Consider the following 26,982-nt stretch of genomic DNA (forward strand, 5'->3'; position numbering starts at 1 on the left):
TATTAGAAAAAAAAACAACTTAAGCAGCTGCATTCATTCATTTTGCATCTTTATTATAATCATCAGAGGATGTCACAGCTCTTGCAGTATCAGTAGTACTTGTAGTAGTAGTGAGTACTTTGACTTTGAGTAACATTCCTGCAAACGTGCAGGAACAAACTGCCCCAGCCTGTCTGGCTGCATTCAGCTCTGTTACACTGAAGCAACAAGCAGCGACACTTTCTCTTTTCTTTACTGACCAGGTTGGTGATGCTTCCTGAGGAAATCCCATCTCTAACACATCTGTATCTATCTTTATCTAAAGCAACACTGTGTGCATACAGCTGTGTCTTTTACATTTTTTACTCCATAATCCAAAATATTTCCACACTGCTGATTTATTCCTGAACGGGGAGTGAACATACTCGTTTTTTGGGGGGTTTTTATTGTCTCTTTGTCATTATCTGCCTGGCATTGTTTGACGCGCCACAGAAATTTCAAGATAAATGCATATTTTAGATATAATTTGGATCAATGTTTTCGCTTTGCATCGATGATTGGTGATCACCGAGTTGATTTATCGCCACAGATTGACGGATCATTCACCATAGTTGTGACTGTTATGCACCAAATCTCCAATGCGAGTTCCTTGTTTGTGAAAACTGATTCTAATGTTTGTGATTTTGCAAATTGCAGCTAAATTTGTGCAACATTTTGTTTTGATTTCTCAAAAAGTAACGGGAGCGGAAATTACTGTTGCAGATTTGCCTGAGCGCCACAAATAAAAATATCTAGATGACGTTCACATCTGTGTCTAAGTAGGACTCAGTGGTACTCCGTCTCTTTCAATTCGATCTGTTTTGAGCCGAAAAAAGCTGCTGTTTGAAGTCAAAGTGACTTTATTCATTACAGTGGGAAAGCAAATATTCAGAAAACACTATGAAGTGTCTCGTTTCGGGTTTTTTGGACTGTTTTCCTCCAGCTGCGATCGGAAGGAGGATCATATCTAATATTTAATAAAAGACAAATACTGGCTCTGTGTATCAGATTGCAGGTGTGCAGTCTGGATTTGATTGTGCGGGAGACGAACAGCAGAAACTTTAATCAGTTTCTTTGTGCCGTTACTCCTCCACTCAAACCTCCAGCTGAAGTTTTTCACTCCGCACTTCAGGGATCTGCTCCGTGTCTGTTTGTGCTTCGGGGCAAATTGCTTTTAAAGTGCAATAAATTCATCCCCGCCTCGGTTTACACAATCACACGGGCTCAGTTTTCCAGTTAAAGCTGTCCATTGGTGGATGAGAGAGTGATTTATTGCCTTTGTTTTGCCTCCCCGGTAGCAAATTTTCTCAAAAATACATCAAAATTTTGGCAGTTTTCCGCCTGAAGCAAGAAATAAAAAAGAAAGTGATGAAGTTTTGCATTTCTAACTCAATTCATGATGATTTGTGACCATTAAATTGACTTTAAATACCCTTTATAGCCTTAAATTTTTTATTTATTTATTTTTTTAATTTACACAACAAAAGTACAAAAGTTAAAACAGGTTGTGCAGGTGAAACAAAAACCCCACAAATGATTAAAAAAATAAATCAATAAATAAACAATGTAAAAAGTACTGAGGACAAAAGAAAAAGAGAATAAAAAATAAAGCAAAAAAACCCTGGAAAAAATAAGTAAGCATCAGAAAAATATTTGACTGTTTTCTGTGAAAATATAATTCAAGATTATTTTTTTTCTGGACAATATTTCCCCGCGCAGGAGGCTTCATGTCTTTTAAAATTTTACCTATTTTAACTCTCATCTCACAATCAAACGCCCGCCATCATTGGAAATAATGAACCGTCACTGACATTTACATAGTGTGTGTGTGTGTGTGTGTGTGTGTGTGTGTGTGTGTGTGTGTGTCTCACCACAGTGGCAGCCAAGTGCTACCACTTCCGCCTCGTGGCACCCGCAACACGTGGCGTCCCCAGTGAAAGGAAATCGGCTTGTTTGAGGGTTTTAAAGGCGCAGGATGCCGTTTTTCAGCGTGAGATCAACTTAACAATGTTTGCGAAGTTCAAAAATTGCGTTTTTGAAGGGAGATCTGGTGAATGTGGTTGCATAGATTTATTTTGAATCAAAATTCAGTCAAAATTAACTAAAAAAAAGGATAATAAAGCATTTTGCAAACTAATTATTAAAGCTCTAAATAAAATATTCTTCAAGAAAATCTCAGTTTGCACTTGTCAGTGACCTGAATGTCATCTAAAAATCAATATTGGAATGCTGGTGTCAAAACAGTTAATATAATTTGATAAATCAGCAGCCAAATCCAGACTTTTAAATGACCATTTAACAGAAGAAGAATCAAATCACCTACATGGTTATTTTTTTTTTTTTTTTAAAATTAACCCCAAAACAGCTGCAAGAAATCTATTCTTTCATTTAAGTCACATAACAGCATGCTGTTCAAAATTCCTGTTTTGCAGTGAGGTTTGGAGTATTAAACACAGAAAAGAAGTCATTTTTAATGAAAATTTAACTTTTCATGACTGCATGAAACTTTTTGCTAAATATCTTTATTATTACACTTAAAGTCAACAGAATGAAACGTGTTTTGGATTTTTTTTATTTTTTTATTTTTTTGCCCGATTGCTCAAATCATGCAATAAATAAATGAATGAATGAATAAATAAATACATACATACGTACATACATAAAGGAAAAAAACACATAAAAATAAATAAATCGATAAATAAATTCATACATAGATAATTTACTAAGTAAATAAATTAATAAAGGATAAATAGAGAAAGAAAAAATTAAATACATACACACATAAATAGAAGATAAATAGATCAATAAATAAATATAAAATGAATAAATACTTAGATAAACAAATAAGTAAATAGAGGATAAATAGCTAAAGAAATAATTAAATACATACATACAAACATACATAAATAGGGGATAAATAGAAAAATAAATAAATAAATGAATGAATGCATAAATAAATAATTACATACATAAATAGAGGACAAATAGATAAATAGAGGATAAATAGATTAATAAAAAAATAAAATAATAGATAAATAAATATCAAAAATAAAAAATAGAAATAATAGATAAATAATTAAATAGAAGATAAATGAATAACTATATAAATAGAAAAATGTTTTTTTTTTTTTTTGCTCTAAGTAGCAGTAACGCTAAGAATCTGAGTCGTAATTTTTCAGTCCACCTTAAAGATTCCTGAATGTCGGCCGCAGGTGAAAGCGGAGGGGAAGGCTGAGTCACGGCGTCATTTTGTGGAAGCTTCCCCGGGGTTTCACCGCCCACCGCCGAGCGCGGGGCAGGAAGCTGCTGAGGTCGGCTGGGTTTTCCTCTGATGCACTCGTTTTCTAAAACAACGTGATGCAACAGCTCAGAACAAACTGCAGACATGACGGGAAAAAACCTCCTGAAAACGGCGCCTGAGGAGGCGTCCGTTGATGCTGAATTTTAGTTTGAAGAATCTTAATGAATTACTGATTAAAAAACAGAAAGGGGGCGCTGTTTGTGCGGCGCAAACGGAGAATAATTTATTCATTTTTACCAGTTTCATTAAACAGTGTCAGATAACGAGAGAGTAAATGATATAAAGTACATCGAATAAAAATCTAAACGTAACAGACGCACCAGTTTCAGCAGTTTAACATTCATTTATTTCATTTTTTCAAGTTTACTTTTCTCTTTGACTGTGTACAGACTGAGTTTTCACAGGCTGGATTTCTGACCAGTTTACTGACTGGTTTCCTGGCTAATTTACTGGCTGAAGTATTGACTGGTTGACAGTTTGAGTAACTAGTTCACTCCAGTTGACTGGCTTGTTTAATAACCAGTTTACTGACTGGTTTACTGGCTGAGTTGCTGGTTTCCTGCCTAGTTGATTGTTTGGATTAGGGACCAGTTTGTGGGCTGGTTTATTGTCTGTATAACTGGTTTCCTGTCTAATTGACTGGATGGTTTACAGACTGGTTTAGCGGTTGAGTAACTGGTTTACTGTCCAGTTTACTGGCTGGTTTAACAACCAGTTTACAGACTGGTTTATTGGCTAAGTAACTGCTTTACTGTCTGGCTGGATTACTGTGTGGTTTCCTGCCTAACTAATTGGCTGATTTACTGACTGGTTTACTGTCTGAGCCACTGGTTTACGACCTAATTGATTCATTGGACTACTGACCAGTTTATGGGATGGTTAATTGGCTTAGTTACTGGTTTAGTGCCTTATTGACTGGCTTGTTTACTGACTGGTTTACAGGCTGAGTAACTGGTTTACTGCCTAATTGACTATCTGAAATATGAACTGGTTTGATAGCTGAGTAACTGGTTTCCAGCCTAATTGATTGCCTTGATTACTGACTGGTTTACTGGCTGACTAACTGGTTTATTGTCCAATTTACGATCTGGTTTATTGACTCTTTTTCTGCTTATTTTTTAAACTTTTACGATTTTTAGAGCTGTTTTTTTTTTTTTTTAAGCCGGCAACAACTTTGAAAATAATCATTTCATTCATTGTTTGGTATGATGTTGAGGTTACCTCAGGTGTGTGTTGATTGTATTTTTTATTTATTTTCTTTTTTAAAAAAGTATAAGTGAGAGATGAAAAGGGTGAGAGCAATAAGAAACGAGTGAAAGAGAGATGAAGAGAGAGAGAGAAACTTTGGCAGAGGAAACTCATCACTCAGACATGATCAGACACACTGCAGAAAACACATTAGATCAAGCCAACTCCTCTGATCAGACTGATAATGTTTCCATGTAAAGTATGCACACACACACACACACACACACACACCTCTGCCAGCTACAGAGAATATCAGTCATGTTTTTTGGGTGTGTGTACTTGCATTACACTCTTTCTTTCTTTCATGCATTCTTTTCACTCGTTTGTGTGCATTTGTTTTTCTGCACATTATACGTGTTAATGCATGTATGCACTAATGCACGATATGTTTATGTGCATGTGTGTGTGTGTCTGTGTGTGTCTGTGTGGTCTGGTCTGCATGTATGGTATGTTTTTTTGTGTGCATACTGTGCATTATATATTAGTGTTAATGTGTGTGTCTTGGTGTTGTGTAAACTGTATCTGGCTCACACACACACACACACACACACACACACACACACACACACACACACACACAGAGTTTATAAAAGATCACATCTGGTCAGCTCGAGCGGTCCTGCTCTCGTCTAACCTTTCGTCGGGATCTTGAGTTCTGACAGGAGTGAGACCTCTCTGCAGTGCAATGATCCCTCAGGCCTGAACAAAACATCTTTGCACAGACCCCCCCCCAAAAACTCCTCTTTCCCTCTCGCTCTCTTGTCTAAATAAACTCTTTACACGCAACTCCGCTGGCTGCCTGCCGAGCCTGTCTGCTGCTGAGAGTGCCTGTCAGTCAGCGATCAGGGTAACAAGCAGCCTGCCGGGTTCTGGCTCAGGGAAACTGACTGACTGGTTTTCGTACTGGCTGACTGACCGGATTACTGACAGAGTGGTTTTTCTGGGAAAGGAATCAATTCTCTTTTGTATCGTGATGTTTTTTGTTTTGTTTTTTTCAACCAGCGTTCTTGTGCTGCATTCAGATGCCCGTCACGAGTATTTAAACGTTATTTCTGTCAAAAACATGGAAAAAAGGCAACGAGCACCTTGGCAGCAAGAAATGTCCTACGAATTGCAAAAAAAAAAAGTATGTTTAGAAAATTATTTTCACTAAATTAAATATATTTAAAATGATCAGAATTTTTTATTTCAAATTATTTTACAGAATTAATATTATTTTTAAGCAGTTTTACAGGTCACTTCAACATAATGATAAATTGTATTTTATTTTATTAAAATAAAATAAAAAAGAGCACTGGATACCATAACTCTGGAAAGTAAATACATTTATAGAAATAATAATAATAATAACAATAAGAAATAAATAAGTTGCAGACATGTCAGAGGTGGAAAACAAAAGAAATATGACAACAACATCAAATGTATCAAATATCAATGACCAATAATTTTATTTATTTATTTATTTATTTATTAGGACAAGTCCAAAAAAGTATGGATGGCTGGTTTTTCTTTGGATAGATGAAGGCAGTGCAAAATATTGACCTTTTCTGTTTGTAACTTTTGTTTTTCTTGGCTGATGAATTTTTAAACTGACTCTTTGTGATTTCTTGCCGAACGGCTTGCTTCCGTTTCTCACAAACTTTCTATAGTTCATACTTCTCCGACATGGAAAAAAAGTCACAGATATGAAAGTGGGACAGTTACATCGATAAAAATCAGAAGATAAAAACTTCTGATTAATGCTTCATCAAAACAGAACTTCTGATTAAACAGTCAAAACTTTCCCTGCTTTCAGTTTCCACGACCGCAAAAACAGAAGTTGCATTTAAAAAAAGTGTTCAATTTTAGGAGTCAGAGATTCACACCAGATCAAAAGCAAATTTTTCGAATCACCCGGTGCAATGAGTCATGCTAATAAGGCTTTACGGATTAAAATTACAGCTGCCACCGGCAATAACAACAACCGCTGAACCTCCTCCAGCAGCACTTGAAGTTGTCACCATGTTTTTGCATCAAGACAAATTGCCCGTAGTGAGGAACAAATGAATGGAGGTTAAGCAGCAAATTCTGGGCATAAGCTTATTATTTCTGGCAGATTTTGGAGGTGGTGTTCTTGCGAGGAGCTACATTTTGGGTTTGGGTGGAGGTTTTTAGTGTGTGGACGGAGGAAGGAGCGCGGTTACGAGAAAGAAACGGAAAGCAGGCGAGAAGCAGATTAATGAGATCAAACCTGAGAGTGGAGATTCTTAAATTCCTCATTTTTTAAACCAGGTTTGGTGCAGCCGGACACATGTTTATACCAAAATAATCTTCACTCTACTCCCAGCTTTGTACTCAGGAGTTAAAGAGCGTGTGTGTGTGCGTGCACATGCGTGCACGCTTGTGTGTGTGTGTGTGTGTGTGTGTGTGTGTGTGTGTGTGTGGCGAATGGTTTCCTGTCCTCAATGGCTCCACGGCACGACAAGCGATAAGAGCGCCGGAGCTACATTATGTTTCAAACTCCATTACAGATTACTGGCTGTTGCCCTAATGCTCCCCCCACCTCCTCCTCCTCCTCACCCTCCTCACCCCCCCATCACTCACCCTCCCACCTCCTCCTGTCACTCCTCTCCCACTGCCTGCTCCTCCTTTTCCTCTCCTACTCCCATTTTTTTCCTCTACTTTTTTACAAAATCTCCTCTTTTCACCTCCACGTGCCCCTTTTTTCTTTCTCCATCCTGCTCCTCTTTCTTTACCTCCTACACCTCTTTCTCTTCTTGTCTCTTTCTCACCTCCCCTCCTCCTCTTGCTCCAGTTTTTTTTCCCTCCCCCCTCACAAAATCTCCTCCGCCTGCTTCCTGCCTCTTGTCGACCTCACTTGACCTCCATCCTTGTTTCCATCATTTTCCTCCTTTTCCGTCTCCCACCTCTTCTCCACCTCCTCCTGTCTCATCACACCTCCTCCTTTTGTCTTTCTCACCTCTTCTCCTCTTAAAAGATCTCCTCCACCTGCTCCTTCTCTTTCAACCTCACTTTACCTTGTTCTTGTTTTTTTTGTTGTCTTTCTTCTCCTCCTCTTTCTCCCACCTCCTCTGCTCTCCTCTCACACCTCTCCTTCCCCTTCTCCTCCTGTAGCTCCACATTATTTTCTCTCCCTTTTACAAAATCTTTTCCTGTAACCTTCCTCATGTTTCCTCTGTCGTCCTCCTCCTCCTCCTCCTCCTCCTCCTCCTCCTCCTCCTCCTCCTGTGTGCTTCTGTATACGTTAGTATGAAAGAGAGAATGTGCGTGATGCTTCAGTCTGTAACACGAGGACACACGTGTACATATAAACATACATGTCCTTAGGAAGATGCTTTCCTTCTACACGGGAAAATGTAGAGAGGACAGACAGAACTGAGGACAGACAGAACTGAGGACAGACAGAAATGAGGACAGACAGAAAAAGAGGACCGGAAATGATGAGACGAGCTCACAGACGTTTAGCAACATGTTTTGAAAGAAGAGTTCGCTCGTTAAAAAAAAACATCCAAAAAGGAGAAGGAGGTGATGTTGATCCACACCCAAAGACAGAAGACACACAGACAGAAAGACACCCAAAGACAGAAGACACACAGATGGAAAGAAAGACAGACAGATAGAAACCAAGACAGGAAAAAAGAAAGACACACAGAAACATAGAAAGACAGACATACAGACAGAAAGAAAGACACACAGACAGACAGAAACATAGACAGACGGAGAGAGAGAGGCAGACAGACAGACGGACGGACAGAGACAGACAGACAGAAACACAGAGAGACAGACAGAGACAGACAGACAGAAACACAGAGAGACAGACAGACAGAAACACAGAGAGACAGACAGACAGAAACACAGAGAGACAGACAGAGACAGACAGACAGACAGAAACACAGAGAGACAGACAGAGACAGACAGACAGAAACACAGAGAGACAGACAGACAGAAACACAGAGAGACAGAGACAGACAGACAGACAGAAACACAGAGAGACAGACAGACAGAAACAGAGACAGACAGACAGAAACAGAGACAGACAGACAGACAGAAACACAGAGAGACAGACAGACAGAAACACAGAGAGACAGAGACAGACAGACAGACAGAAACACAGAGAGACAGACAGACAGAAACAGAGACAGACAGACAGAAACAGAGACAGACAGACAGACAGAGACACAGAGAGACAGAGACAGAGACAGACAGACAGGGAGGTCAGAAATGTTCAGGAAGGCTTTTTGTTCGCTTCAACACAACTGATGGAAACACGGCTAATTTGCTGTAGTTGCTGCTTCAATTTCAAATGAACTCTCCCTTCCCAACACACACACACACACACACACACACACACACACACACACACACACACACACACACACACACACACACTCAGCCTCGCGTGCGAACTTTCAATCCCCGGCATCCTGAGCCGAGAAAGGAGAGGAAGGAGGCCGGCGGAGGAAAAGACGAGGAGAGAGAGGGAAAACATTTAGTGTGATTATTGTGTGTGTGAGAGACACACACACACACACACACACACACACACACACACACACACACACACACACACACACACACACACACACACACACACACACACAGAGTGAGAGGGCCGGCTGCCAAAGCGTCTGATAGGCCCTCACTGGCTCTTGAATGGTTTGCATGATTACATGTTCTCCAATTTGGAACTGCTAAATGTTATTATACAGTAGATACTGACGAGGGGGAGGAGGTGCAGGAGGAGGAGGAGGAGGAGGAGGAGGAGGAGGAGGAGGAGGAGGAGGAGAGGGGGAGGAGGCGACGGGAAAAAGAGCAGGGGGGAAGAAATGAGTAGGTGACAGCTGATGGGAGGTAGGAGGAGAGATGGAAACGTAAAGGGAGGAGGAAAGGAGTGGGAGGAGGAGGAGGAGGTGTGGAGAGACGGGAGGAGGTGAGAGGAAGAGGACAACCAAGGAAAAAAAGGGAGGTTATTTTTTTCTTACTTTTGCAAGTTGGATTCTTTCATTTTTGGAAGGGTGATAAGTAAACGGCGAATGATTAATTTCTCGTTAAGAATTCAGTTAAAAATGTGAAATGTCATTGATCAGTAGAGGCTATATGCTGCTGTGAGCTGTGGGTGAGGAAAACTGTGTTATGTATTGTCTGAAATATGCCGTTTCCTTTTTAAAATTTTTTTCCAATAACAAGTAACCCTTTAAAACCCCCAAATTAGCAGGAAGTAAGTTAGAAAAAAATAAATAAATAAACAAGAAATTACCTGAAAATCAGTAAAGAAAAATGAAAAACAAACAAGAAAGTCCCTCAAAAATCCTAAAAAATTATTTTTTTCTGTAACTTAATTTTAAATATATGAAAAAGAAAAATCAAAAACAGAAAATGATCCACCAAAACTCAAAACAAATTGTTTTTTTAAAAAAAGATTAATTTTTTTCTTAAAAGTATTTTTTTCTCAAAAAATAGTAAAAAAAAAAAAAAAAAGAAAAAGAAAAAAATAGAACATAAAGGAAATTACCTGAAAATAGGCCAAAAAAGAAAAATAAACAATAAAAAAAGCCAGTAATAAAAAAAAAACCATGTAATTTTCATTAATTTCTTGCAATTTGCAGGACATTTCTTGCTTCATCCTCATGTTTTCGAAAGAAATCAAACCAATGCATTTAAATTTTAACGGTTAAATAGCTCTTGAAAGGCATCTCCACACAGACAACTGATTTCGATTAATTAAGTGATCTGTAATTTCACCAATTATCGATAAAGAAACAGGTTCAAATAACTGCTTTTTTTGGCAAAAAAAATGATACGCAGTTTGTTTGGGATTAACTCCTGAAGTTGCCCTTCACACAATGAGTGATTGGTATGATCACGGTGTGTGTGTGTGTGTGTGTGTGTGTGTGTGTGTGTGTGTGTGCGGGTGGGTGTGTGTGTGTGTGTGTGTGTGTGTGTGTGTGTGTGTGTGCGGGTGTGCGGGTGGGTGTGTGTGTGTGTGTGTGTGTGTGTGTGTGGTGTGTGTGTGTGTGTGTGTCAGGGTGTGGTGGGTCATGTGCAGTATCAGCGGAGGCACCCTGAGGATGACCTGCTGCACAGACACGTAGGAATGTAAACGCTGAGACATCTCCTGCAGACTCGGCCTTATCGTAGCAGCGTGCAGGGAGGTCAGAGGTCATAGGAAGAGCGGGGTCAGGGCTGGAGCAGAGTGTGTGTGTGTGTGTGTGTGTGTGTGTGTGTGTGTGTGTGTGTGTGTGTGTGTGTGTGTGTGTGTGTGTGTGTGTGTGTGTGTGTGTGTGTGTGTGTGTGTGCGTGCCTGAACTTTCACAGGAGGCTGTGTGTTGTGTCAGACTCTCAGTGCAGCCTGTGTGTTCACTTTCACATGTTTCCAGGAGATGACGGAGGACTCATCCGTCAGCTTCAGGCCTGCAGGCAGAAAGTCGATAAATCAAAACTTTAAACCTGCAGTTTGGCGCTTTTTCCTTGTTAAAATCGCAAAGATAAACAGGTTGTGTTTGACACTGGCAGTGTGTGTTTTCAGGTGAAGCAGTCGGGATGTTGGATTGTTTACCCTTTTCTCTCATTTGGGCGCGGCCGTCTGTGAAATAGTTGTGGTTATCAAAGTGAGACTTCTAACCGCACAGCAGGAAGTGGCAGTTACGACAACCGAGGAGGGAGAAAAGAAAACAAAATTAACGCCTTATTGATTAACTCTATTTTGATGCCTTAATGCACTATTGCACTTGTTTTTAGCCTAAAAAACTCCTCTTTAACTTTTATTATGAATTGTTGTGTTAAAAATATGAGTAGTTGTTGGTAATTAGTACTGACTGGAAGCAGAGTACTTTACAACAACCGTCATTAAAACTGTATTGACTACAGTTGTATTTATTTACTTTATTTAATTCAACCAAGTACAAGGCTTTTATTATTATTTTTTATTATTAGGGACTGTTTGTTATTTATGAGAGGAGAGAGAGTGGTGCAAATAATTTTCAGAGTACTAGGGAGGGAATTATATTCTTAATTTTGCCTCAGGAGATGGGTCCCAACTTTATATGGCTGTTTTTTTCTATTTATTTTACCACAGATGTTTTCTTAAAAAAATAATAAATAAATATGCGATTTATTTTTTCAGTTTTGGGGGTTATATTTCCTTTAAAACATTTTTGTGGGTTTAAAAAAAACTTTTGGGTGATTTATTTTCTTTTTTTGGGTGGTTCGGGGGTTAAAACATTTGGTGATTTAAAAAATTTTTTTTTGGCTTTTTTCTCTAAGAAAAAAAAAATCTTTTGCTGATTTGTTTTTTGCCCAAGGGTTTGGAAAGCATGTTTTCTTTCAGATTTGGCGTAAAATTTTATGTATTTAATTTTTATTTATTTTATTTGACAATTTTAAGCATTTTTGCCTCTTTTCTCTAAAATCTTTGGCTGATTTTTAATTTATTTATTTATTTTAATTTTTGCTGATTTTTAAAGAAAACGTGCCTTCCAAACCTGGGGGCCCGTCAACATAAAAACTGCCAAAATTACACTATTTATCACAGCCAGAAACTGTTAAAACAGAAACTATCGTTGGATTTTCTAAAATATCTGACGGTTCTTGAATACATCATCTTGAACTAATGCTTCATGCATTTTCCTTGAGTCACTCAGGGAGGCTCAAGAAGAAATATCTGTAGCTTTTGGGGAAAAAAATACCCAGCCACGCCCCTCCTCTGATACATAATGAACAGTCCATTAGAACAAGCTGCATAAATGATCGCAAAATGGCATTTAAACTAATATAAATGTAGCAAACAAAGAGCTCATTCAATTTTCTAAATGTTTCGGTGATTTTTTGCACAACTGGGGATTATTGTAGCACCCTCTCATGGACAAATAATGTGAGTTTATGGTTCAGATTACATGTGGTCTGCACCCAAAGTCATTGATCAAAGGGACAGTCCCATAACAGGAAACTACACACACCAGACAACAGATGATACATGTTAGAAAACACACAGAGACGATTTAAAGCCAAATGGAGAAGCGCTCAGAGGGGAAGTTTGAATCTGAAACCCTTCTCGATTTCCAAACCACACAAGGGCTTTTCTATACTTTCGCCGTTCGTTCATGTCCAAACGTGCTCCGAGAGGATCAGAAAGAGAGAGAGGGAGAGAGTGTCGGTGATTCTGATCTCCTGTCACCCCTCCTCCTCCTCCTCCATCCTGCAGTCCAAAGGGATGAAGAACAATGACTCCATTCAGCTCTTGGGTTTCAAAGTCGACACAAACCGCAGAGTGCTTCAGAGCGGGTGTTTGGAGACGGAGGGAGGGCGGAGGGGGGGCATGTGTTCGCAAATATGATAGAAAAGAGAAAAATGGGGATGGAGTTGGGGGGTTGCACCACATTCGGATGATTTCACTGCGGGTTCAACAAGTACACAAACATAAAACAACGGTGATTCAGTCAGTGTGAAGGATCAGTAACCTGGACTGTGTTCACGAGGGATGCATTTTCAATATTCCTGTTTTTGTCATTTTAATGCGTCACATAAAAACGAAATTGTGTTTCACACATCCACCACCTAGTAATTCAGTGCAAGACCATAAAAACTTTAAGGTAATAAGCTGATAAATAGGAGCACTAATAAATAAGCTAAATTTATGCTTAAATAGAGTAAAATCAATAGTTTTCATTGAAAGATTTAAAAATTGATAATAATCTAAAAGAACAGTCTCTTATGTCTCAGTCTGATTTTTCTGACTCATTTTGGCCGATTACACGTGAACTAGTGTAAAGTCAGAATACCAATCTAAAAAAACACGTATGATTTGTCGATGATTCAGCGCTGAATTTTTTTTAGGCCAGCTCAGATTTGATTTGCAGCATGACAACTTCACACAACATAATAGTTATTTTAATTAATGAATGATTTAAGTAAATTCTTAATTTTACTTTTATGGCTGGGACTGTAAAATCTAATAAAAGTGTGTGAAAAATACTGCATTTAAAGAATTTTCCATAACCTAAAATCACTTGTTGACATTTAAAGTGAAGATAAACAGTTATCTATTATACTAGATAAAAATAAGCCACAAAATTCACATTTGCAGACCAGCAGTTAACTGTTAAGTGATTAATTCCCATAAATAGTTTTGACCGGTTAAGAAAAATAAAAAATTAAAAACTACAAAAATCCACATTTGAGGAGCTGGAACTATTAGCTCAAATTTTTTGGCTCATATTTAAAATTTAAAAAAGAATATAAATATTAAGGATGTCAACAGGTAAATAATGTTATTATTGTTGTTATTTATTTATTTATTTTTTAATTATTATTATTGATGAATATTATTATGAGAAGAAGACATAACTGCAAACCTACTGTTAAGCATTTTTTCTATTTCCTCATTTTTTATAACAGAATTATCCCGCTGTAGAAACGACTTATTATTTTTCTTTCCAAAAAGTAATTATAATTATACCGTTAATGACCCATGCAGACCTTTCAGAGCACCTTTAACTTTTTTATTTTCTTATAAAGTTATTGTCAAACCATCCAAGCACCGTATAGGCTCATAAAAGAGGGGCTTTGGCTTTGTGTACAGTGCCTAAATAAAGCTGGGGACGGGGCTTTTTCTGTGCCTGAGGGCTCCTTTTCATTATAAAACCACAGAAGAAGAAGAGGTGGAGGTGGTTAACGTTTTTTGCTGTTTTATGAGGGATCAGGCAGTTTGGTAAAAGTCAGCTGTTCCTTGTTAAAACGTCAGCCTTGGGGGTAGAGAGCCAAATGAAGTGGGTTTTTATTACGTCAGAAACAGGGGTCGGAGTTCCCCAGGGCACCTTCATCGGTCCTCCCACGTTTTTATTAATTTCTTTGATAAATTTTTGTAAACTTTTGTCTTTTTTCAGTTTTCTCATGTCTTTTTTCATCCTTTAACTGTCACACATGCTGTCTTTGTCTCTTATTAGTCCTCTTGTTCAGCACTTTCACACTTTTTCTATTAACACCTCACATGCCTGTATGATTTCGTCTTTCCTGTCTCAATCAGTCTCTTGTCTCACCCTGTTCTTCTTGGGACTAAAATAGCTCATTGTTGCTGCTCTGAGACGCTGAGCCGCTAAACCAGATCGCCTAAGGCTACGAGTGGTGTGCATATGAGTGTGTAAGAGGCCCTCGCTCTGAGCATGCCTGGACAGACCCCCCCTCAACACACACACACACACACACACACACACTCTCTTACAAAACAAAACCACACTAAGGCAACAGTGAAATCAAAGACTCTTGAAAATTCCTGCGTCTAGTTTTGGTTAACACGTCTTCACTGAATATTTGTTAACAACCCACACACATTGTTTGCATTATGTTTATGGACAACTGGTCCATATTTGCACTTATTTAGCGTCTCGAAAAGTGTCAAAGTGTCATTTAGTAAACAAAGAGCACAAGTCAGATCCTGTCCGGTTTCTGTTTCGGCTGCATTGTTTTATTACCTTCACCTTTTTTTCTTCAGATGGTGGATGTCTATATTTAGAGCTCCTGTCTTGTTGAGAAATTATATTTGTGTAAGACGATCCTTTGTAAGCGTCGCCCATCATTCCTGCATTGTGAGGAAATGTTTGTGTGTGGTGAGGTAACAAAAAGGATGTCAAACCAGGTGTCATCAGATCTAGTCTGCAGGTGAGGAATTAGCAAGTGAAATAACCTGCTGGAATTTTGAAATTTATATCCCATATTTGCCCGAATAGTAGACAACTTGCTCTTTTTTAACTATGTTTTTGATGTTTTGGCAGATTTTCCTGGCTCCATTGCATTAGTGTGAATATGATGTTGAAGCAGGATGCAGTGTCGGGGTGGGTTCTGGGTGGCTGCCTGTTAAGTTAGATGTCTGTTGTCGAAATTACGTTGAAATGATCACATTTTTGGCACATTTTTGCTGGTAAAAATATCCCCTGTTAAGCTACATGTCAGTGGTTGTACCTGGAGTCTTCCAGGTGGGAATCTTTATGCTGCAAGATCATGTAATTTTGTTAGAAAAAAGTTTGGTTTTTTTTGTTTTTGCAAAAATAGAAGATATTTGCTGCATCCAGCTGCTCAGATTGTGATAATTTTCTGCTTTTTTTGCCATAAATGACCGTAAATGAAAAAATATTTTTGCATTTTGGACTGATGGATGAAAACGGAAACATAGAGGTTGCCCACCCCTGCATGAGACAACCTCTGGCAATGAAATGATCCCATTTACCAGCAGCTGCTTTACAGTCACCTTTGAGCGGCCCTTGTAAAACTGCTAAATGTCCATGGTTGTACTGGGAGTTTCCCAGGTGGGAATCATTGTAACACTGGTGAAGTGAAGCAGGGCGTTGCTGGGAAAAGAGTGCATGTGCTCAGCTAATCTCTCCTGAATAAATAAACACACACACAAAAAAGCGTAGAGGCTTAATCAAAGTGTGAAACACGGCTGCAGAAGAAAAGGACGATGCAGTATTCAAATTTGTGAAATGTGAGAGTGCATGAAATCCTCTGGCGCTGTTGTGTTTGCTCATAAATCACGTTAAACGCCGTGCAGAGCAGGCCGTGGGAGCTGTAACACATTTGGCATGGTGAGGGAGAAAAACTGCCCGAGCGGAGCGGGAGAGGAGCATCATGGAGTCTGTTTTACCCTGAAGCCGTTATTGAAACTCACATTTTGACACATTTCACAACACATGTTGGGAAATTACCAAAAGTTGAGTGTGAGGGCAGGTGAGGTGAAGTCGACAGGTAACCAGTCGTTATTCAAGGGCAGATTTTTTTTAGCCTTTTTATAAGATTTTTTGCCATAACTCAGAAAGTAGTGACATTTGACATGAAGTTCTGACATTTGATATCCAAAAGGTCAAAGGTCAACTTCACTGTGGCATCATAATGTTTTGCAAAAACACTTTTCTATCTGTTACTCAGCAGCATATCTCAGAGGCAGAAGGGCCGACATTTGGCCAGACACTGAATCGGTGACATGAATCTGGAATATGTGCAGATTGTGGTGATTTTCTGTGGGTGAAGTGTTCCTGTTTTCACACAAAAAATGCTCTTTATATCTCTGATTAACCCTTTAAAAACCTGGATCAACCTCAGTTTCTTGTGCTGCATTCAAATGCTTTTTGCAGGCAATTAATTCTCTGAAATCTAAGTAAATTGGTTTGATTTCTTTAAAAAACTTGGAAAACCCCAAAATGAGCAACTTGGCAAGAAATTTCCTGCAAACTGAAAAAAAGTAGCTCTTTTTAAAAAAAAAAAAAAAAAAAGAGATACCATGCACATGTTAAGAAGTTAAACAAAGACAAAAATTAAGAAAAGCGATGTCTCCAAAAACATAAAAATAAAAAGCAGAGTACAATAAAATGAGAAAATAAAAATAATAAAACTGAGGAGATCATTTAGTATATTATACTTAATATTAAATTTAATTTAATTAAATTAAAGAAGAGAACATTAAATATATTATACTTAATGAAAAAAAATAAAGGATACCATGTGTTTAGGAGCTAAACAAGGACAAAAATGAAGGCAAGCATTGTCTTAAAAACAAGATAAAATAAAATAAAGAGATTATTTGATATATTATACTTCATATAATTAATATAAAATTAAATAAATCAAATGAATTAAAAAAATATAATAAAATAAAACAGATCATTTGATATAGTATACTTTATATAATTAATGTAAAATAAAATAAATCAAATGAAATAAAAAAATAAATAAAATAAAACTAAGAGATTATTTAATATATTATACTTTATACTTTATAGTATACTATATACTTAATATAATTAATACAATATAATTTGTTCTTCAGACAGAACCAGGCTCGTTTATGCTAAGCTAAGCTAACATGCTCCTGCACAAAGCTTCATATTTACCATAAAAAGATAAAAGTGGTATCAATATTTTTATCCAACTCTCGGCAAGGAGGCAAATTTCCCCAAATGTCAAACTTTTTCTTAAACTTCTGTGAAAGAAAAAAACGTTAAAAAAAAAACAAAGCCAAAGGAAAGTTTGGTAAGAGCCATAAAGATAATTTGAGATTTGCCCAAACAGCTTGGTGCAGAGACGGGAACACGCCGGGGGACAACCAAACCAGATGTTTGGTGAAACAAACCGAAGCACAGAAAAAGGAAATGTCCCGCTGGCGAAAAAAGCCCACACACTCTTTAAAGCTCCTGGCAGTGAGGAAAACCAGGTGGGTTTACATTTCAGGAGCTCGTATCAAAGAAGACGCTCAAACTGCGGCAGGAAATGCAAATACTGTGGGCCAACATTTGCAACCAAACTATCCCAAACAGAACCGAGCGGCCGGTTTGATCCGGAGCCATAAAAATATGGAGGAGGAAACACATAATTTGTGTTGTAGAGCAGCTGGTACGAATCCCGAAATACACCAAAGAGCGAGGAGATAGTTTGGACAGACACTGGTACGAACCAAGAGAGGAGGAAACATAAATCAGCTTTTTAAACAGAAAAAAGCAAACAAAATGATGGAGGTTTTTATTTTTTAGATGCTGATTTACACCCCCGTCTGTTTTATTAAATTTGATTAACGGTGCGGCCGACCGCTCGTATTCCCAGAGCAGACATTTCACTTGTTCCACACATTTTGGAGGTTTGGCCACCCTGACAGCTCAGGCTCAAAATATTATAGTACTGAAGCAACACTAGTGTGTAAAAGAATATAAAAGGGAATAAAAATGACACATAAAAGAATATTTATGCACAAAGTAAATGCACATACCGACAAGTAAACCCTTTGAAACTTGAGCAAACTGGCTGGATTTCTTTCAAAAACGTGAAGAGGATAATGAGTAACTGAACTTTTGACAAATGGTCCACAAATAGCAATAAATTAGTAAAAAGATATGTGAAATTTCCTGAAATAAAAAGAAACTGATCTAAAGAAAGTTCTAAAAGTAAAAATAAATATATATTTTTTATTTTTTCCATAATAATGTAACATAATTTTACATATAATTATGGTTTTCTGGATATAGAAAGCCATAATTATATGTAAAATTATGATAAAATAATCCCCCACAGCTAATTTTCAGATTATTTTCCTGTCACATTGTATTTTATTTTATTTTATTTTGTTTTATTTTATTTTATTTTATTTTAAATTTAATTTAATTTAATTTAAATTTATTTTATTTTATTTTTTTATTTGACCTATTTATGTATTTATTAATGTATTTATTATTTATTTATTGCAATTTGGGGGTGGGGGGCATTTCTTGCCAAGTTGCTTTTTCGCGTTTTTTTTTCTCAGGTTTCAGTGTCTGAACACGAGAGAAATCATTGTCAAAAAAGGGTCAAATAATCTTTAATTTTACAGCCAAACAAACCTCACTTTAAGTTTAATTTAATGTTGACATATTCAGGTTGTGTACGTCTGAATCAGCCACAACACAACAGTCACTACGTTTTACTTCCTGTTGGACATTTTTAACTCTTGATCTCATCACATATAATCACCGTGAGGAAACATCTAAAACCGTTTTTCATAAAACTTTTTTTCTGCGGAGTTAAAACTTATAATCAGAGGGTTATTATCCCGAATGCTTTTTATGATGGTTTTGTTGGAGAAGACGCCGCATGTTTCCAAAGAACAAAACTCCTCTGCACACGCTATTAGAAAACCAGCTCCATCCGGATCGATCGAGTCTGCCCGTCAGCGTCTGAGGCCGTCCTCGACCACTTCACATGAGTCTCGTCTTCCAAAGCGGCGGCCTCCCCGCTGCGCTCGGTCCACTGGGGAAAAAGCAGAGGCCAACGGGTAATTTTGTGGCTCTGCCTGCTATCCTCGTTTGGCCCGGAGTTTTTTTAACAAGGACGGGGCTGAGCCAGCCTCCGTGTGTGTGTGTGTGTGTGTGTGTCTGTGTGTGTGTGTGTTTTTTAGGTTTGAATTTAAACACAGTGCTTGAATTGGTACAAAAACGGTCAGTAATCCAAACCAGCAGCCTGCAGGGACACTCAGCTGGCTCTGCATGGGGGCCACTTTTACAAGAGGCCAGGGGCCAATCGCAGCGGCCCCGTACATGTTTCTAGGATTTTAGGACATTTTTAGGATCTTTGGACATTTCTAGTTCTTTAGGACATCTCTAGGATCTTTGGACATTTCTAATATTTTAGGACATCTCTAGGATTTTTGGACATTTCTAGTACTTTAGGACATCTCTAGGATTTTTGGACATTCTAGTACTTTAGGACATCTCTAGGATTTTTGGACTTGTCTAGTATTTTAGGATATTTCTAGGGTATTAGCACATTTTTAGGATTTTAGGACATTGCATTGGATTTTCGGATAGGACACTTAAGGATTTTACTTTTTTTCAGATTTGATAATGCTTCAAAGATTTTAGGACATTTTGTGGATTTCAGGATGTTTGTCAATTTTAGGATGTTTCTTGGATTTAGGATGTTTTTAGGATTTTTGGACTTCACTTGTGTTTAAGATACCTCTAGGATTTAGGGCTCTTCTTGGATTTTAGGACACTTTTAGGATTTTTAGACATTGCATGGAAGTTTCTCAGATTTAGGATGTTTTTAGGATTTCAGGACATTTCTCAGATTTTAGGACATTTTCCGGATTTTAGGACACTTAAGGATTTTAGGAATTTTTTTCTTGAATTTTATTTTTGTGGATTTTAGGATGTTTTTAGGATTTTAGGACATTTGGGGATGTTTCGGGGGTGTGGGGGATCCTCCTCTGGCACTTTTTTGATAAAAAAGCTCTATTTTGATGCTGTTTTATTGACTCTGGCACTTAATGTAAACTAAAAGTACAAAAACAGTTCCCAATGTGAAAATGTTTGGAGGGCCACTTGGCACCCTTTCAGAGGCCAGATTAGGCCCGCGGGCCGTAAGTTGAGTATCACTGCTGTCGGCCTTCAAACTCTGAATTCATTAATGAGTTCATTTGTGGTCTTTAAACTGTCGGCAGAGCTCAGGCTGCTCCATCACTTCACCCATCACCATTTTTTTCCAGTTTCCGCCACCTGCTTCCTCCCTGCGAGGATATTTTAAGGTTATTTTTCTGGTGTTTTTCTGCTGCTGATAACAAGCGCTCGATAAGTGCCAGAGGAGGAAGAGGAAGAGGAGGACGAGTTGAGTGACAGTGTTGTAAGAGGACAGGAAACATCGGGCGGCTCCACCCTGATAGAAAGAGACAGAGATGTTCCTCTTTTTGATTTTCCTCACTTCTCGTTTCAGCAGATACTTTCAGGGAAGTTGTTTTGTAAACACAATCAGCTGTTTGTGGCCGAGTTACGGTGTCGGGGACGCTGCTTTGAAAGATCGCTCTTGTTTACAGGCCACACATCAGCCAGACGAGTAAAATACCCCACTATCTATGGGAAAGTGGAAGGACTGAGCTCTGTCAGTCCATTAGAAACGAGATTCCTGCTCAGTAACCGTGCAACAACTATAAACATCTATAAATGAATAGTGATAATCAATACTTAGTTGTAAATTAGTCAAAGAGGGGTCAGTTACAGGAATGAATTATTTTAAAAGATACTTCATTTTGATTTTGTTTTATCTCCTCCACTGTTGATGAAAATGTGCTTTATTCAGTCAGTTACTTTGTTCTGTAAACAATAAAAATTCTCTCTAAAAAAAGGGTTAAAAATGTTATGAGACATTTAAAATAGTAATCTGAGCCTGTCAGAGCTACTTTTGCAGCGGTGACGTTGCAGCCTGCCGTCAGCTGCAGCACTCTCGCTCAAAACTGGACCAATTTTTAAAAAAATGTTGTTCCCATTAGTCACTTGAAATAATGTCAAAGGTACTCTTTAACTACACAAAAAACTGTAAAAATAATAATAATATTAATAGTTTAACTGCTGCTTCATGATGCAAATCTGAAAGTAGTTCAACTACCAGAGGCTGCTGCAAACGTAATTATTCCTCCAGAGTGATTATTTACGTGTTTTTCACCTTTTTACAGCACGGCTGCTGCATCACCGTGTTTTTTGGAAGTGGCGCAGCGTTGCACAGAGGTCTGTTGACTGGGTGGAGAAGAGTAAAAGTTGTTTCTTAAATTAGTTTCGGTTCCTGTCTGTGGTTTCTTCCCCTTCTGCGTTTTCTCAGAAATGTGTGCCCTTTTGAAAAAAAAACAGTGAAATGAAATGATAAACAACACAAAACAGAAACAAATCAAATAAATATCAATTCTGGGGGGAAAACATGATCTGCTGCCTGTTTTCTTTTTGTTCTTGGCACAAATTCTTTGTGGACGTCTTATTTCTTCTCCTGCTTTGCATCAAATGAGCTGTTTTTCTTTGTTCCTTCACCTCCAGCAACCATGAAGAAAGGCCAGAACGGCTCCAGCTGGACCCGAGAGCAGAGCCTCGTGTTCGGGGGAAACAATCAGAACGCGTCGACTCCGTCCTCGACCTCCACTTCTTCTTCCTCCTCGTCGGGCCAGGTGACGTCCATCGACGGCGTCAGCTTCACGGAGGGGGACCTGCTGCTCCAGGTAACGGCTCAGAGACGCTGCGTGTGCGACACGATGTTTGATGTCTCGGAGGAAAAGCGACATGACGTTTATTATTTTGTGTCTTCAGGCGCTTAACGGCTTCGTGCTGGTGGTGACGGCTGAAGGTTACGTCTTCTACACGTCGCCCACCATCCAGGACTTCCTCGGCTTCCACCAGGTAAAACATGATGATCGATGAAGTCAAATATTTATAAATTTACTTACTAAGTCGTTCTAGAAAACCAGCGTCAGAAAACATGAAAATATTGTGGGTTTTTTTACATAAATTGAAAATATAATAATTTACACATTCAAAGGTTTTCAAACACAAATCAGCTGCAGAATACAAATACTGTATATAAATCACTTGCAATCAAAAAAAAATAAAAAATAAAAAAAAAATAATAATAATAATGATAATAAAGAGAGAGGGACACTGACAGATCAGAAAACAGGTCTGATTACCAGCTCACACAAACACATTTGGCCTTAAGCTGCTGGCAAAAACAATTTTCTTTCCATGTTTTTGAAAGAAATCAAGACAGTTTCCAGTTTTTATACTGTAAATAATACATTTTGACATTTCTTTTGCATGAAAACACATTAAATCGAACAACAAAGATGGAATAATAAAAATAAATAAAAGAAAAAATGGGGAGAATAGATTTCAATGCCAGTATTTATCATATAATGAACAGATGTAATGTATATGAGGGACCTGAAGCTGAACGCTGCTGGAAAGTTCTGGAGGAAATCTAATTAAAATATTTGAAAAAAAAAGCAGTAAAATAAATAGAATTTGTTGCAACTGTGTAACCCTGTAAGCTTGACTCACAGCGTGTCATGTGCCGACTGGGTGTGTGTGTGTGTGTGTGTGTGTGTGTGTGTGTGTGTGTGTGTGTGTCAGTGCATGAGAACTGAACTGCTTTGTCTGCTGTGAACTTTTGACTTGTAAACACATCCGTTTGAACCGGGGTTAAAGATGTCTGCAGTCGAGGATAAGAAAAAAATTTAAAAAGTTGCCTGGGGGAGAGTGCACATGGTAAACAACAACACACACTCTCTCTCACACACACACACACACACACACACTCTTTTATATACACACCACAGCTTTTCCACGACAGTCTGCAGTCAGGATGCTAATCAGGGCAGGAAGTGTGTTACGGTGACTGCAGAAGCCAAAATTCACCGGCTGGATTTGACTATTATTAACATGATAAACTTTATTTAAGAAGCAGATTTAAACACAGTTACAGAGAGGAAACAGATACTAGGGACAAAAGTACTTCACAGCACTAGTTGTACTGGAAGTATTGTTACGCCAAACGATACATTTTTATTTGTATATATTTTATTTTGCATCTTTATTATCATTTTTCATTCTCATAGTCTGTGACAGGTCACCTAGTGGAAATAGCATGTATTTCCTCCATATGCCAAATATGGTCAAAATGACCTCATCAGGTGGAAAATAGTCAAAATGACAAATTCAGAGTCAAAAGCCCAGAATGACACCCAGAAATAATACAAGTCCTGTTTTTCTGCTCTGATGGCTGTGGGATCACAAAATGTCAGTTTGAATGGGTTTCAATGGAGCATTTTTGGACCTGAACAGTCTGAATGTAACTATTTAGTTTCCACAGTGTATTTTAGACTTATTGTAGGAGCTGAGCTGCAAATTCACTGATTACACTCAAATACACAATCTGGACTACATTTAGGACACATGCATCAACACAGCCAAAATTGTCAGCAAAGGAAGAATTAAAAACACCTAAAATGCACCAAACAGTCCCTAAGGGTTAATGGTATAAGTTAAAATAAGTAGTACTTATATAGTAATTGCACGAGTACATGCAGCAGCAGTCGAAGTATTTATAGTTCTCGCCATCCTTTCACAATAAAGTGTTGGTTGTGCGTGCATGAAGGTCGCTCACAAACATCAGATTTCAGATCCAGAGGAAGAACTGTGGCTCGTCTCCAGCGCCCTCGTCAACCTGGAGGAGCATTTAGTTGGCGAGCTGCAGCTCTTATTAACGTTTGTACTGGCGAGCTGCGTTCAAGAGCGATGATGCAAGTGTAAACACACACACAGCGCTCTCAGCCTTGACACGGCGAGCCCGGTGGATGAATGCCACCGGGCTTAAGGCTGGAAACACAGAGACGCCGTTGTGCTAAAAGGAGCGAGGTGCTGAGCGAACCACGCCTCTCGGCTTTCTTTCTCTTACTCAAACAAACCCGACACAAAACCCTCCTTTGTCAACGGTGCTGAAAAATGGCTTCAAACTGCTCAGCGGGCTTTGTCGGGTTCAAAGACACCCTCAAGTCAGGATTTGTGAGCGCCAGAGGTTTTCTTTTATATTGTGCCTTCGATAAAACTTGTGCAACTACCACTTCTGCCCTTTTATTCGCAGTTATGAATAAAACTGCAGTAAATTTAATTCATGTAACAGAGAGAAATGATGATTTGTGTGTGCGTTCTCAGTCGGACGTCGTCCATCAGAGCGTCTTCGAGCTGATTCACACAGACGACCGAGCTCTCTTCAGACGGCAGCTTCACTTCGCTCTCAACCCAAACAGCAGCCAGCAGGACAGCGGCGCACTGAGCCCCAGTAAGCATTAACCATTTACGCTACAGTATAGAAATATGTATCACACCTGAGCATCACACCTCAGCACTTACCTGCAGAGGCGGAGCCAAAGAGTGACGACTTCTTCCAAAATACACCGTGAATACGTGTATATGTGTGCCAGCAGCTGCTGGTCATCTCTGCCACCTTTCTGGTTCTACCATGGAAGAAAAAAATATAAAAATATATTTAAAAAAAAGATAAATGATTTCTTAATCTCAAATTAAAAATAGAAATAAAATAAAAACCTAGAAATTTTAGTTAGTTTGAGTTAGTTTGACGGAACCACTTTAAAAGGAAGGGTTAAATATGTTTGTTTTTATTTTTCCTCTTATTATTATTCCTTTTTTATTTTTCAATATATTTTAGAAACATATAGATTCATATCTCTTATTATTTATGTCTTTATTTATTATTAATAATTTCTCCTTTTTTCAATACATTTTAGAAATATATACATTTATATTACTTGTTATTTATGTGTTTATTTATTATTAATAATTTCTCCTTTTTTCAATACATTTTAGAAATATATACATTTATATTACTTGTTATTTATGTGTTTATTTATTATTAATAATTTCTCCTTTTTTAAAATACATTTTAGGTAAACAGATTTTATTGTTAAAAATATATTTTAGATTAGAAAATATTGTATCATTATTTCTTACTTCATTTTACTTGATTTTATTTCGATTCGATTAGATTCGATTTCACTTGTCAGTTCGATTATTTGTTATTAATTACTTTCATAGAAACGTTTGATGTGTGATGGTCTGGGTTGCAGGGACAAAAGTATAAAAAAATGACGATCAGGGTATTTCATGAATAACTTGTTAGCTCAACATGTTTAATATCTCACGAAATAAAATGTGCGTCAGCAGCACTGATAAGCAGCCACATTTGATGGAAGTTAACGGTAAATATTTGGTCTGTATGCTGCAGGCGAGCAGAACTCTGCGGAGGTGAGCAGAAACATGATGACGTACGACCCGCAGGTCATCCCTCCCGAAAACTCGTCCTTCTTAGAGAGAAACTTCTGCTGCCGATTCCGCTGCCTTCTCGACAACTCCTCCGGCTTCCTGGTGAAACTCTTTAAAACGTCAACATCGTGTAAATTCAGCTGAACAAAAAATCTAAACGTGACCCTGTTGGTTTGTCCCCAGGCCCTGAACTTCCGCGGCCGACTCAAGTTCATCCACGGTCAGAACCGCGTGTCTGAGGACGGGACGCTCGTCCCCCCGCAGCTCGCTCTGTTCTCCATCGCCACGCCGATGCAGCCGCCGTCCATCCTGGAGATCCGCACCAAGACGCTCATCTTCCAGACCAAACACAAGCTGGACTTCACTCCCATGGGCATCGACACCAGGTGGACGCTCACACGCACACACACACGCACACACACACGCACACACACACGCACACACACACACACACACGCACGCACACACACACACACACACGCACACCTTCCAGCTTTACAATAATTAACGTATGAATAAGTTCATAATTACAGCAAAAAAATACTTTAAAAAAATGAGATTTTTTTTACCTTTTGTGTTTTCTCTCAATGAAATACAACACAATTCGAAACAATAAAGGGCTGAAAACCTGGAAAAGTCATGGAATTAGTAAAAATCATTGAAAGTTTTGGAGTAGTCATGGAAATTTTGTTTGTTCTAATGAAGTTCAGATACACATAAATTGTATTATTTTTTATTATTATGATTAATAATAATTTGAGATACACATAGATTTTATCATTATTTATTTGATTATTGATTGATTATTATTGATTATTTTTTGTTTTTGAATAATTTCTGGATGCTCATAGATTTGTATAATTCATTGATATTTAAAATCATGAAGCGTTTGGAAAAGTCTTGGAAATTTGTTGTGATTAAGAAACTGTACAGTAATCCTTAAGATATGTACAGATTTGTATTACTTATTGTTATTTATTTGTTTATTTATTATTTCCTTTGTTTTTCGTCTGTAAACTAGCTGCTTTTGTGTTGGTTTTAATGAGCAAAAAAACACTTAACTTTTTACAATTAATGATAAACAAAGTAAAAAAAAAGGTTTGTTTTTTTTCAGTGTTTCTTCTAAACATTTGCAACGTTTTTATTTTTCCAGCAAGAAGAACATAAAAATAAAAAGAATTTATTTATTGGACATTATTCAAACAGCCAGCATACAAAAACAACACATATAAGTCCTCATAATGAACAATAAACAGGCAAATAGAGAAAATAAAGATTTAAAATCTTTAAAATGACTCCCATACATTGAGA

The 26,982-nt window shown here is 38.0% G+C and overlaps 1 protein-coding gene across 1 annotated transcript in view; it reads left to right on the plus strand.

The window, feature by feature from the left end:
• Positions 1–26,982, plus strand: part of ahr2 (aryl hydrocarbon receptor 2) — an 85,275-nt gene that overhangs the window by 49,364 nt on the left and 8,929 nt on the right. The window contains exons 3-7 of the mRNA XM_088074155.1: positions 21,877–22,055; positions 22,144–22,233; positions 24,544–24,670; positions 25,634–25,773; positions 25,855–26,057. Of these exons, the coding sequence (XP_087930281.1) occupies positions 21,877–22,055; positions 22,144–22,233; positions 24,544–24,670; positions 25,634–25,773; positions 25,855–26,057 (739 nt within the window). The remainder of the gene's footprint in view (positions 1–21,876; positions 22,056–22,143; positions 22,234–24,543; positions 24,671–25,633; positions 25,774–25,854; positions 26,058–26,982) is intronic.

Source organism: Plectropomus leopardus, chromosome 24 (genome assembly GCF_026936395.1).
Source record: "Plectropomus leopardus strain MGB_pleo_1.0 chromosome 24, ASM2693639v1, whole genome shotgun sequence".
Lineage (NCBI taxonomy): Eukaryota > Metazoa > Chordata > Actinopteri > Perciformes > Serranidae > Plectropomus > Plectropomus leopardus.